We start from the raw sequence: 14,611 nt of genomic DNA, 5'->3' as shown, positions 1-14,611 counted from the left end.
GTATGATTAATTTAACCTACGTAGCTAGAAGTCTGACCGAACACTTAAGGCAAGTGTGTGAGAAAGATACTGTACATTTAGATGGAGGTGTACAGTCTGTGTTATGTGTCTGATTGAAGGGGTGTGTTGTTAGTTACCTGCTCTGTTTGGTGGCAACCATCTCTGTTGAGGCGTGCGTTGACTTACTCAGGAATCAGATTAACTTGTGGGATGTGTGTGATTTTATCTACAGTATTTCCTGCAGTTGTTGATGTTCGGTATCTGGAGTTTTAGTTCCACACCAGAGTAAGAAATTTTAGGTTCAGAACTACTAGGTAACCCACTAACAATGTAGCTGTGAAGTTGATGTTCCAAAACAGTTGATGTGACAAGTAATGTTTCACTATAAATCATTATGATTGACACAAGTTATGGCTTATCAATCTCAGCTTTCATGATCAGCTGCTTTCAGTTTCTTAATTTATAAAAGGATGTTGCAAAGGTGAGTTCTAGGGAACTGAGAAGCATTTTCAATGCATGAATGTTAGTAAATACCCTTGCCCACATCAACAGCCTCATGTCTGTTCAAACCTTAAGTCATTATTTTTTTATTTTTTTCGTATTAACAGATTTTTATATATATATATATATATAATATATTTTAAATAAAATCTGTTAATACGAAAAAAAAGATATATATTTTTTTAATCTATTATATAATATATATATATTTTTTTAAATCTGTTAATACAAAAAAATAAAAGAAATTTGTTCAAATATATTATATATATAATATATTTTTAAAGAATCTGTTAATACGAAAAAAATAAAAGAATTATGACTTAAGGTTTGAACAGACATGTGGCTGTTGATGTGGGCAATTCATGCATTGAAAATGCTTCTCAGTTCCCTAGAACTCATATTTGCAGCATCTTTTTATAAATTAAGAAACTGAAAGCGGCTGATCATGAAAGCTGAGGACTTGCCATAACTTGGCTTATCATCACCACGCACGCACGCACACACACACACACACACACACACACACACACATATATATATATGAGCTGTCAAAATGAATGCATTAACAAGTGTTAATTTTTCTAAAATCACAATTAACATATTTACCGTTAATACAGCATTAACCAGCATAAACATTGGTCAGAAGGGTGGAACCTTTGCAATGTGTCTGCTGGAGTCATTACACTGACGCACACACTGCAAAGACTCACAGTAGTGATTCAGTGTCAGTGATAAAGAGATGGGGAAAGAAGCTCTTAACGCTTTTTGTTTTACAAAACACACCTAGATGGAACTTGTGAAAGAAATAAAGTATTTTTCAGAATCAGAATCAGCTTCATTTTTCAGCCTACGCCACATTTTACAGAAGTTCGCAAAGTCTTAACTGCAAAATGCAGAATAAGGCATTTTTGTCCCCTAGCGCTTTTCATTTGGAGTTCAAAGTGGCGCTTCACGGTTGCTGTAACAAAGCGAATATTTTCAATATTGTGGAGGATGAGAGTAAGAGATTTAATGCCCATTGTAATGAATATGCAACCTATGGGGAGACTAGTTCTTTCAATTAGTCAAACTCCTGCTTAGACTTTGGGAAACATTTAATGTTACCTGAATTGGTGCTATTTTAGTGCATTTCTGTCTTTATTATGTGGAAGGCTTTGTTTGTTTGACAGATGTTAATGACGCATTATATTGTTACATATTGTTTTGCTTTCTGTCCTAAGAAGGAAATAAATGCATTTTGACAGGAAAATAAGTATATTTCAGTAAAATTTCAGAACTTTCTAAATCTACCATTAACTACGAAAATGTATGCGATTTAAAATTTTAATAGACTGATAGCACAAACATACAGTATGTATATTAGTGCTGTGATTAATCACGATTAAAAAATGTAATAGACTTACAGCACTAATATATACAGTATGTATAAGTGCTGTCAGTCGATAAATTTTTTTAATCACGATTAATCACATAATTTATATTAGTGCTGTCAGTTATTAATATAAGTGCCGTCAGTCGATTAAATTTATTGCGATTGATCGCATAATTTTTTGTAGTTAATTACGATTAATCGCAGATTTTGAAAGTGCTGAAATTTGCCACGATATATACTTTTCTCATCAAAATGCATTTATTTTCATCTTAGGAAAGAATATGTAACAATATAATTCTTTGTTAACATTTTCCAAACAAAGCCTTCCACACGAAATGCACTAAAATAGCACCAATTTGAGTAACATTAAACATTTCCCAAAGTCTAAGTGGGAGGTTGACTAATTGAAAGAAATAGTTTCCCCATAGGTTGCATTTTCTTTAAAATGCATATTAAATCTCTTAAACTCTCATTCTCTGCAATATTAATCTGATGGTAGACTGTGGCTGTCCCCTTTTTTCAGCAATCATGAAGCTGCTTTCATGATTTGCGTCAGGGTGTCAGGCCATCAGCGCAGCTTTGAATTCACCATGAAAAGCGCTTCCAGACAAAAACGTCTCATTCTGCATTTTGGTGACAGTTAAGACTTGACTTGCTTCTGTGCTAATTAAAATGCACCTTACAAGTCCTATCTGGGCTTGTTTTGTACATCATAAAGCGCTAAGAGCTCCTTTCTCCGTAATTTTATCACTGACAAGGGAAGCGCGGTCAGAGATTCTTTTATTTACTGAGATAACAACCTCCGCGGCTCTATCATAGGAGAGTATTACGACAGTACCACCCATAGAATGTCAATGAGACCGCCGTGTTATGTTATTTTATGCTAAGCTTGTAGGCTCATCTTGGTAGAAGGGCTCTGGTGCTGTGGCTTGTGCGTCAGTGTAATGACTCCGTGTGGACATATTACAAAGATTCCGCCATTCACACAAGTGTTAATGCCGTATTAACTGTAAATGCGTTAATCGCGATTAAGAAAAATTAACGCATTAAACTTTTTAAATTAATCGCATGTGTTAATGCGTTAATTCTGACAGCTCAAATGTTTTTAAAAAAAATCTTAAATCATGCGAAATTCATGGAAATTTATTTGTCAAAAAGTGTGGAAACGCTTTGTCATAATTTTCTTTTTATTTTATTTTTTTTATTTTTTTTTTATCCAATACACTCCACTTTCTTTTGTATAGACATAACAGCTTCTAAGCACAGAATGGATATCACTGAAAAATATATCATGGAAAGATAAAGACAGATGAAATCAGAAAGGGAGGATGGCTAAATGTGGGATGAGCCATGAAATGAAGATAGCTATGATACAAAGGGATCCTGAAGAAAAACACTATACAGTTTGTCTTCCTGTGATGATGCACACCCACACACTGAGTCACCCATACACAGGCTATACCCCGTACAGGCTTGTTTCCTAATGACATCTTTGTTACAGGGGATGAATGCTTGGCACCTTTACAGATTCACCATTAAAGGTAAACTGGTAGGTTTCAATGAATGTGCACTTGAGCGGAAGTCAGTGACTGGACGTTTTTGTCTTGTCAGTTGCGTTTTTGTGTTTCTGGAGATTATAGTGTCACTCCTTACAATAGGAAGGCATTCTTTATGCTACTAATTAGTATTCACAAGTAAATATGATGCAGCCTGAGGCATTTGTCCACAAATGGATAAAATTTTAAGTACATGACAGCAGTGTGAGAAATATACTTTTTTTTATTAAGAGTTAATATTTGCCCCCTGGAATTGTACTTCAGGGAAATTTTTTACCTATATGAGGGAAATGTTTTTCCTAAGCATAAAAGAAAATTGGGGAGGATAAAATATTTAATGTTATATAATGAATAAAGCACAATAGAGAGAATAGGGGCATTTTTTATATATATTTGGGCCATTTTTGCCGCATTCTGTGGCATTTTTGCCACAAGCCTTGGTTCATTTCTGACCTTGCATGACAGTTACTCTGACTGCAGTATCAATGCATCATCCACCAAGGGGCAGCACTATGTTCCACACTGCTCCGTTTCACACCATTTCCCTCAAAGCACATTTAACAGGTTCCACATCAGATCAGAAAGCAAGTTAGCTCACATTTTCCCCGTCGGGAAAGCTCACTCAAGGCCCACATGAAGTAAGTCACTCTTGTGTGATGGTGTTTAGCACTAAAGTAGGAGGGCTGTGTTTGTGCTTTACGCCCAGCTGTCCAGCTGTCATGTGTGTCAAGGTGTTAGCCCGCAGGGGGTTCAGGCTGAGCCACGCTCTCATGCAATATGGCTACCACACCTCTCATCAAAACACACAGAGAGCAGTATGATAGTGTCTGCCCACGGCATGAGTAATAAACGAAAGCCATGTTATTGAGTGAACACCTTTGCAAAAACTGAAACTGATTTTAAGCCATTCACGTTCTCACTTTTGATTAAAGCTAATTAAAGAGAATTACGTGATTTAACTCATTACCACTGCTTTACCACTGATGATTAACATCTGTCAAAGATGGCACAAAAATAGTAAACAAATTAGGCAAAAGGTGATAGATAGACAGATAGATAGATATGCTGTTCTATGTTCTGATAATCAGAATTCACAAGTAAATATTGATTCATGCTGAGGCATCAGGGCACAAAAGCATAACATTTCAAATATGTCAAATTATTTGCCCCCTGGGATTTGTTTTCAGAGACATTTTTTACATTGAGATCTTTTTTTCTAAACAGTGTCAACATATCAAATACAAATTGAATCCCATGCTTATATGTAATAATAAAAGTTTAAACTGCATTGAATATTCTGTAATGTAATATGCTGAATAATATAATTTTAGAGTAATATAAATAAACTAAACTCTAAAATAAGTAAACTGAATGCTGATCCAAACTGACTAATGCATATGGTCTGTTTCACACTGTTGTATTGACACAGAGTAGTGAGCTTACAGCCTGCACATCGTTCATCTCCATTTGCTTGGCAAGCAACCCAACCCTTTTTAACACTTTTTTTAAACACAAATCTCTTAAACGCACTGACAATGTGCTGTTCCAGTTGGGCAGCTTAAGTTAGTATCAGTGGTGACAGCGTCAGAAGGTAGCAGTAAAGATTTGGGTCCATAGTGCAACGTGCTCATTTTGGTCACCCAAATGTAGAGTTAAACTGCCTGTGCAGTTTTGTGTACACTGAGAAATATAGACAAAGAGAGAGAAAATTAGCTTTTGTTAAGCTAGATTTGTTTACGGCGTGGTCCGGGTCAGTTTCTGGTTCTGAGTGGTGAAACTCTCTGACTCATCAGACCCCCATATCTCCCAGTACACAGAGTCCCACCAGCCCTGTATGTGTGTATTTGTGTGACCCCTCAGCACTGATTGATACTGTAATTGACCATCCCCCTCCCCTGCTGATCAGAGGGTGATAGCGACCCTGTTCTTCATTAGGCAGATCTGAAAGCAAATATGCCTGCACTTTACACCCTTCATGCAACTGAAAGAGACACATAAACCAATCCACATTGCAAACAGAAACAGACTTGCTTTCACCCACCACAAAGCTGGACTTTTCACTTATCTAACTTGTAAAGTAAACTGTGGGTCGTGTGACTTTTGCATAAATATATATATATATATATATATATATTTTGCCCAACGTAGACTTGAAGTCTAAAATTACTCTTAGGTTCAAATCATATTGATAAAGTTTTAAAGGCAGAAAAAGTAGTTAGTACAGACCATTTTTCATACAAGCTCTAAAACAAAGTATTTAAAAAATATTAAATATTAAATGGTTTTCGTGCTTGTGGACAGAAAAATGCCTTCTTTTGATAACATTTGTACAATTTGGTGATACCCAATAGATAAAATTTTCCAGTGTTGATCTGTGGTAACAGACAAAAAGGCCACTAGGTTTCTCAGACTGTCTGCTCGAGTCATTTGCATATCCCCTCCCCCTCCATGTCACTGGTGGGTTTACACTATTGACTCCACCTTTTCAAAACTCTATATAAGCTTTCCCTGCCTTTCACCTCCCTAGAGCAAAGTTAGAGATTGTTACAGCGCACACCAAGAGTGTGTTTAGAAGTTAGAAAGCTCCGCTCAGGCGGACAGGAGTTACATGGGATGTTAAGTTATGTTACAACAAATATTTATTTAAGAATCACTTGTGGATTATCGCCGACCCTTTGGAAATAACAGAAATTAACTAGTGGATTTTATTGAAAGAAATGGTGGCTTACGATGAACCTTGTGTGGTACCTATCAAACGGACTTTACAGAAGATAGACCACCTGAACCAGACTTACAAAGAACTAGAGGTGAGACTCCAAAGCAAATACTACTGTTATTCTGCCCTGTTGTGTCTTTGCCTGTCTGTTTTGAGTGATAAAAGCTTGTTTGAGTTCTTTATCAGCCATGTCAGAACCTTGTCCTGTTGTAATCTTGTATGCTCACTGCCCTTTATAGGAATAAGCCACAGGTGTGTGAGTGGGGGTGAGACATGAGTGTGTGAATGCTCAGCAAGTCAAACAGGGTAAAGGTCTTTAGTCATTGAGTTAATGGATTATGTTTTAACTCTTTTCCCAGGTTTTTTGAAATTCTGTCACCCATTCTGGCAACCCAGGAAGTTTAAAATTTGTCTGTTTGGCTACACACCTGAGCAGGAGCTTTTAGAAGTATATTAATGGTCTGAGCGTCCCCTCAGGGCTGTTTTGAGGTGTGAGAACATGCAGGAATGAAGAGCATTCCTGCAGTCTGTAACCAATCACTGCCCATTGCCCAGGTGTGCTGTTTGGGCCCTGCTGAGAGCATTTAGAGATGTCTGATGCTACAGGAAGAGGCTTTCATTTTACTTCTCTTGAGCAGGCTGCTATTTCTCTTTGTGGTTTCTACTTTGATTCGGAAGTGGGCAGAGAAATGGTTTAGTTGTCGGGAATGTTAAAGCAGTAGTAAATTATTAATGAATCAGGAGTTAAGGAACTTGTGGCTAAATGCTGCTGGACATTGCCTTAGTCACAACAATTGTTTATTTGCTTCCCCAATAAATTTTTATTAGTTTACTAACACTTTATTTTTATAGGCAGTTAATTATTTATTTTGATTGTAAGGTTTCAGTGCTCCATCTGTTTTTGAGGACAAGAACAACAATATAAAGGGATAAATGAGGACATACCATAGATTATTTTATATAAAACCAATTTACTTTAGTTACAACAGACGAACACAAATCTAACCCCTATCCCTAAAAGGAAACTCTTTGCATTCTTAGAATATCATTTTGAGGACGCTGCTAAAGGTAGGTTTTGTCAGATTTAGCCAACTTCTGGGGGCAGTCTTGTTCTCAAAGTATAGCTAAGTAAACACAAATGTGTTGTTACACAGCAGTAGTCTAAACTGTAGATCCTGTGGGGGAGGCTTCTCCCTGCTAAATTCTCCCAATGCGACTCTCCCAGTGAGTCAGGTAAAATCAACACAGTCAAAAATAGTTGCTCTGTCAGCCTATCTGTCTGCTTTCATGTTGCTCTTTCCACTAGATAATCTACAGTTGTAAAAAAACAAGGTATTTGTTATTGCAGGGCTTTCCTAACCTGCAGGAAGAATGCAATGGGCAGCAGTAACGCTGCAATCTTTTGCTTAAAGCCAGCAATGGTTTACACAGGTACTGCTGTATTCATATGGTCTTTTGAATTTTGTTAAGCTACACACTGAAGCTTTTCAACCAGACTGCTTCCTCTGCGGTCATTCTTTAGACCGCATCTTGTGTTTTTGGCCACTGGTGGAGAAGGTTCAGATGTGGTCTTCGTGTTTATTTGCATGATATGCTACAGCAGAGGAAAGGCAAGGCCGACTGGCAGATCTGGGTGGCCAAGTCCAGTTAGGCCACAATTGCCGTTCCTGCTTAAACTGAAGTCACAGATCTGTTCGGCAGCTGTCTGCACTGGTGGAATGGTTCCCCCATTTCATTCTGCCAAGATGAGAACAACACATCTCTTTTTATATACTCCCGGCTGGTGGAAAACCAATTGAAATGTGCATTTTTAAAAGTGCAAGCACATAGTGGTTTTTGTTCCGACCGCCTGAAAGACACAAAGATCACATTGTTATTGGTTTGGTTGGAGAAGTTTTTCAGTCAGATCTCTAGAGTGTAGAATCAACCTCTCAGATCTGCTTTGCTTTGATTTTTTTTTTTTTTTCGCTCTCAGGTCTGTTGAGGTTGGCTACAGGCCCAGTCATTATGGATGTAAGGTTTGAGATTGTTTGCCTCCCCCTCTTCTAGGGGGTTCAGGTGTGCCTGTCTCTCATGCGAGGGCTACAGGGCCTGCTTCAACATGAAGCCATAAACAGCCCTTAATGGAGTAGAGAAGGGTAGAGGGGAGTAGAGTGCTCCCTGTTTACAAGGCCTGGGTCAAATCTGTATCTCACTGTGTTGGTCCTCTGACATACATAAATACAACCAATGGCTCTCAAACATCCTTTTGAGAGAGCAAATTTATCTCAGCTAAGTGGCTGAACAACTTCTGATTAGGGGGTCTGTTTGCTATAGTTGGGCTACTATGCCAAAAGGGTGTGTATTTCTGTGTGGGTCATCAGTGTGGGACAGCTGACAGAGGAGTCTCCTACATTCCAAACATGCCTCTTGAACCCCTGGTCTCTAGGGTTGCAGTCAGAGAGGGGTCTTTGTCTGTGTATGCATGTGTGCATGTATATAATTTTTTTGCTGAGAGGGTCACTCTCACATGATGGACATAGCAGCTGGTGACTCCAGAGGCTGGAGCTTCTGCCTAGATGTCTGTAGTCCAGGAAACACCAATCAACCTGACCTCCAGTTGACCCCTTCACACCCGCTCCAGTCATACACTGGAAAGTCTGTGTATGCTGTGTCTTGTGCCTCTGTTTGTGCGAGATGGCAACTTTAGAGTGGTCTATTCTGAACTTTAGCTAAATTGTCTTGGCAGTTATACAGTTAATGAAGCGCAAAGGAATTTATTGTGGTCAGAAGGGGGTCTGTGGGGTGGTTAAGTTTTAACGTTTATTTCCATGTGTCTCGTAGGAACCTTGTACTAAGCGTGTGCGGCCGCTGGGCAGAGTGACCTCGCTGGCGAACCTCATCTCTCCCGTGAAGAATGGGGCCGTACGACGCTTCGGCCAGACCCTCCAGGCCTCCTTCCGGGGCGATGGGCGGTCTCCGGGCGTGCCCCAACAGAAGCCCTGCAGCAAGGCCGCGGCCCCTACACCACCAAAGCGCCGTAACAGCACGCTCTGGTCCGAGACCCTGGACGTCCACCAGAAAGGAAACTTTTCCACCAAGGAGATTAAGAGACAGGAGGTGAGTACAGCCTGAACTATGGAATCCAGACAGAATTGAAAAAGCCAGACTATTAAATCCACTCACAGTCCCCCTGCCAGACGCTACTGAATTAGGCCTGTGTGACTAATTAAACCCAAAGGGCCAGAGGCTTGGAAAGCACCCTGTTCTTCCTCTCGCTCTGTTTTTATTCTCCCTGGCTCTACCTTACTGGGTCTGGCTGAATTTATTTGGCGTACTTTCTTGGCACACAGTGGAATGGAGACTACATTCTGGAGTCTCGGAGTCAGAAATACAGTGCTAACACAGACTGACCTGTCTGATACACAAGCCTCTAACTCTCATTCACAACCAGCCCTTGTAATCAGACATCACAGCAAACTGTGAGCCCCTCAAATATTTCCCACCAAAGAGAGAAATCAGAATGATACACGGGGTCTCAAATTTCTCAATGATTTCCTTTGCTTATTAACAACAGTTCGAAAGAGTTCCTATGTGACCTTTTATATATATTCTTTCTCTCAAGGCAATTTTTGAGCTGTCTCGAGGTGAACAAGACCTGATTGAAGACCTGAAGCTTGCTCGAAAGGTTTGTCCGTTTTTACTTTTTCAGAATATTTATTCAAACTAAACAGCCTAAAGGCTCTTGGCTGTTTTCACAGCTGAACGCAGTAGCTTGCTTACTTCCTCCATTTATAGCCAAAAATTGCTCTCTCAGTAATATTAGAAGCTGTACCTATTTCCTTTTATTTACCCATCTCATTTTGTGTGTCCAGGCGTACCATGACCCAATGCTGAAACTTTCTATCATGTCTGAGGAGGAGTTGACCGCCATCTTTGGAGACTTAGATGCTTATATTCCTCTTCATGAAGGTGAATATCACGCACACATCTTTTTTTTAACTTGGTGGATTTGATGACCAGCAGTGCTAAATTGTGATTTATCCAATCAGATCTTCTTGCTCAGCTGGCCAAAGCTACAGGCCAGGATGGGACAGTGGGACAGATCGGCAAGATTGTTGTGGACTGGGTGAGTGTCAAACTTTCACTTTATTCTTGTTATTATAAAAGATAGTTATACAGTTGAGACAGAGCGTTTTAAGACTCATTCTCCTCCACAGCTGCCAAGGTTAAACGCATACAGGGCATATTGCAGTAACCAGCTGGCCGCAAAAGCCTTGTTAGACCAGAAGAAACAAGACCCAAGGGTGCAGGACTTCCTGCAGCGCTGTCTAGAGTCGCCTTTCAGCAGGAAGCTGGACCTGTGGAGCTTCCTGGACATCCCTCGCTCACGACTTGTCAAATACCCCCTTCTTCTGAAAGAGATCCTCAGACATACACCACCAGATCACCCAGACACAGCCAGCCTTGAGCAAGCGGTAAGTACCAACAAATGTGTAGGCTTTTAAGGTGCGTAGTTTGTGTTAGCCATTTGGAGTAGGCATTTGGTGTTAATGCGATTTTTGTTCCTCATCTCCAGATAAGCATTATTCAGGCCGTGTTGGCTGACATAAACATGAAGAAAGGAGAGTCTGAGTGCCAATACTATATCGATAAGCTGGAATATCTGGACGACAGACAGAAAGATCCACGCATAGATCTGTGCAAGAGCCTGCTTTGCCATGGGGAACTCCGCAACAAAAGCGGCACGGTAAGTTTGTCTCCCACATAAAGGTACATACCCCCATGGCAGGCAAAACTGTCAGGGGCAAATCACTTCAGTCTTTTTTGTCTGGAATATAAACACAAAAACACACCAATATCCAAATATGGTCATTAGAGGGAAGAAATTGGCTGCCTTTGTGTCTCAAACACATGACACAATGACAGGGGAATCTTTGTGATGATAATCTCAGCGCCAGGGGAGAAAACTGTTAATGTCTGAGCATCTACAAATCAGTCTAATGTTCAAACAACATGTCAATAACCAGATCTGTTTATCCTTTTTCCCCATTTCTCCATTTTTCTTGCAGAAGTTGCACGTGTTCCTCTTCACAGAGGTTCTGGTCTTGACGCGGCCTGTAACACGGAATGATCGCCATTGTTACCAGGTGTATCGCCAGCCAATTCCAGTGCAGGATCTTGTATTGGAAGACCTGCAGGATGGAGATGTGCGCATGGGTGGTTCATTCAGAGGGGCCTTTAGTAACGCAGATAAAGGTATGATTGACCCCTATCTGTGGTCCTGTCCCAAACGGCATCGTCAACCCTTGTGGTTGACATCATAGACTACACTTTGCAGCATGGGATGTTTTTATTTTAGTTTTTTATTTCCATTTAATTTTCAGTTTGGCCCAGAGACCGCAGGTCCACATCAAAATAGCCATTTGAGACAGGGCCTATTCTGAAATGTAATGAGTTAATTGCTTTATCTTCTTTTATTTTTTTTAAGTCCTTTGCTAATAAACGTTCATGTTTTTATTGTACTTTTCTAGCTAAGAATATTTTCCGGGTGCGCTTCCAGGACTCAGCTCAGGGTCAGTCCCACACACTCCAGGTCAATGACATCTTTCACAAGCAGCAGTGGCTGAACTGCCTCCGCACCGCCATGTCCACCCAGAAAGACTTGGCAATCCCAGAGAACGACTCCCCGTCCACTCCCACCACTGCAGAAGTGTGCATCAAACGCCGCTCATCCTCCATCTCCGCCATCATGCATATGGAAGAGTCAGATGAGAACTGTCCACAGGGTGCAGTCTCTGCCCCCTCCTCCCCTGGCTCTGAGTCACCCCCCAGCCCCACACCTTCCACAACCTCCACCCTCTCATCCTCATCCTTGTCTTCCGCCCCCTCCCTGCCCCGCAAATCCAAAAAGGACAAGCATTCACTCTGCTCATTAGGCAAGAGAAAGGAGACTATGGTGTAAAGACAGACTCGTAAGAGGACTGAGCTATCCCAGGTGCAGTAATGGAGCTGCACAATACGGAGGACTTGTATTTATGTGTGTGTATGGACTGTGTGTTGCTACAGCAGTGTTTCTGTGTTACTGTCCACAATGGCAGCTATTATTACCATATCCCATCCCAAGTCCCTCCCTGGTCCACTTGGGCCAAACCAGTACCAGAAAGACAGTATTTGTGAGGCGAATGTGTGGATCTCAAGGGATCGAAGATGGAAGACACATCCCGCACACTTTAAATTACAATCGATGTTAATTTGTGTGAATACATAAGATCGCACATCTAGTCTTGTTTACTGTTAGTTTGGTCATATTTTGTTATTTTATTATTAATATTAATTTTTTATGTAATAAAAAGGTTTACTACTTTTTTTTTTTTTTTTTACTTCTCAAGATATTTACTGTAGCTCTTTTTGTTTTTATTAAAAGCACTGTGGTTAGCTTTTAGCTGAAGAGTTTATAATATGACAGAAGAGACAAATTCCCACTGAGAAAAGTGATTAAATATCCAAAGCAATGAATTCTTTGTAAAAGCCTGATTCATTGCTTTACTGGAAGGCAAGTCTTACAAATACATTCCCATTTGACCAGCTCCATTTTATATTTTAATTAGATGGCATTATTTTTCTCTATAGAAAATGGAAAAACTAGCTATGTTTAGTAGCATTATGATTTTAAATGTCCAAATGGAAAATTAGCTTACTCGTACAAAATTAAACCTGAGCCATGTTTTTTTTTTTTTTTTTTACCCTACCAAAAATGAAATGGACAGATATTCAAATGTAGCATCTTGCATGGAGCTTTACTTGTTGAGTCCTGCCTGCATTATTATGAGGGCCCAGTGCATGTACATGCTTGTCAAAGCAGAAGTTTACGTAGAAAGGACCGTCACATAGAAGAATAGTTGTATGTTGAATAAGGGCTTGAGAAATGAAGTGAAACAAGAAAGAAACTTCAGAGTTGAATTGGATAAGACTAGATGGACTTGATTGGCACTACTAGAGATTAGCAACCATTCATAAACTTTGGTTTGCTGTTATTTCATTTTTGTAGTGTCTGCATGAAGTAGAAAGGTTTGATAGACTGGTATAAAGCCAGTAGGAATGTTTTTGAAAAAGAAAGATGAAAAAGTATGTTGAGGAGAAATTGTTGAAGGTTAAAGAATGTCATGACCACTTCATAATGTAAGTTTGTGAAAATAAGTTTGTAACAGAGACAGAAGGGATTGTACATTATTGAGGACTGCAGTGGCCTGTATATATGTGATGTAAAAAAAAAAAAAAACTTTTAAATGATCAATAAAGGTCTGTGTAAGATTTGCATCTGACAAATGATTCTGATTTGAATTTTTGTTCTAAATAATACAAATGAAAGTATAAATGTATTTTTTTCATAAGTCTTCCAGAAACAACTGTGGCCAAGTACATAGTGCAAAGGTTTGGGAGTGAATCCCCTAGATTATTATGTGTGTATAAAAAACAAGGTTCAGTACTGAAATTGAAATGATGACAGCACAACATCCATAACAATGTTTTGGCATCTCACAATTGTAAACAAGGTACATGCATGCCAACAGACAATTTATCCCATTAGCTAAATTTAACGGAAGAGTGGCCGGAGATGTTTCAACAATGTTTAATAAATTACTGTCAACAAGAGGTGATGTGTTTTGTTTATGCTGCTGTTTTTAAATAGCGTGCTGTAAATGTGTTTTTTACTACCTGAATTTTTCAGGAGTGAAAATGGTTATAGATTGTGGTTGTCATTTTCATAACCAGACTCTTGTGAAGAGTTCTGATTAAGCAATCAGAAAAGGAGTGAGCCATATTTGAAGGCAGTGCGGATATAGCCTTTGAAACGGTTACGCAATCTAAATGTATAACACATACCTAATTACAGGTAAGCTAGAGCCTCAATTCTGAGTTTTTAAATTCCAGGTAGACAGATAATAAGGAGACAGACTTGCAAACTCATCCAAATCAATTAGTTCTATTTTAGATAAACTGCTTTGTTGTTTTTGTTAGTTGACAATGAAACATTCAAACACGCTTGACACAAATCTCCACGTGGGCGATGTGCCCAAAACATTTCCATTTTTAGTATATGCTGATTTTATTCTAAATCTGTCTCATCCACCTCTACTGCCCTAAACCCTTCTCAATTTCATCTAGAACTTGGCAGCTGTATAAAGAACGAAAGTCTATTAAACAAATACCTTCATTTATCTCCGCAAACCCCCTCGCTGATGGTATTTACCTCTGGTAATCTCTTTAGTGGGAGGCCCCGAAATGAATGGCCTGTCAAAAGTCACTTAGCACGTCCAGTGACACGCTTTGAGGTCTGGATTCATATGACACATGATTGCTTTGAGGCTGATGATCAATCCGAGGTTTTGTGTAAAATCTGACGAAGATTCTAAAGAATGCAATCAGTTCTTGTTTAAAGCATCACAAGCTGGGCTGATTTTGCTTTAATGGTTTTGCCTCTCG

The 14,611-nt window shown here is 39.5% G+C and overlaps 1 protein-coding gene across 2 annotated transcripts in view; it reads left to right on the top strand.

Moving 5' to 3' along the window:
* LOC127435162 (neuroepithelial cell-transforming gene 1 protein-like) overlaps positions 1-13,780 on the top strand; it is a 34,784-nt gene extending 21,004 nt beyond the window's left edge. Inside the window, exons 1-9 of one of the 2 annotated variants that reach the window (XM_051688394.1) lie at positions 5,972-6,236; positions 8,969-9,244; positions 9,750-9,812; positions 10,000-10,096; positions 10,177-10,253; positions 10,345-10,602; positions 10,704-10,874; positions 11,197-11,383; positions 11,659-13,780. In XM_051688394.1, coding sequence (XP_051544354.1) covers positions 6,147-6,236; positions 8,969-9,244; positions 9,750-9,812; positions 10,000-10,096; positions 10,177-10,253; positions 10,345-10,602; positions 10,704-10,874; positions 11,197-11,383; positions 11,659-12,089 — 1,650 coding nt within the window. In that variant the 5' untranslated portion in view covers positions 5,972-6,146 and the 3' untranslated portion in view covers positions 12,090-13,780. Of the gene's footprint in view, positions 1-5,971; positions 6,237-8,968; positions 9,245-9,749; positions 9,813-9,999; positions 10,097-10,176; positions 10,254-10,344; positions 10,603-10,703; positions 10,875-11,196; positions 11,384-11,658 lie in introns of those variants that run through there. The other variant, XM_051688392.1, reaches the window with a different exon arrangement.
* The last annotated feature ends 831 nt before the right edge of the window (positions 13,781-14,611 follow it).

The sequence above is a fragment of the Myxocyprinus asiaticus genome, chromosome 45 (genome assembly GCF_019703515.2).
Source record: "Myxocyprinus asiaticus isolate MX2 ecotype Aquarium Trade chromosome 45, UBuf_Myxa_2, whole genome shotgun sequence".
Classification (NCBI taxonomy): Eukaryota; Metazoa; Chordata; class Actinopteri; order Cypriniformes; family Catostomidae; genus Myxocyprinus; species Myxocyprinus asiaticus.
The sequence above is the reverse complement of the archived record's forward strand: the minus strand, read 5'-3'. Positions and strand labels throughout refer to the sequence as shown.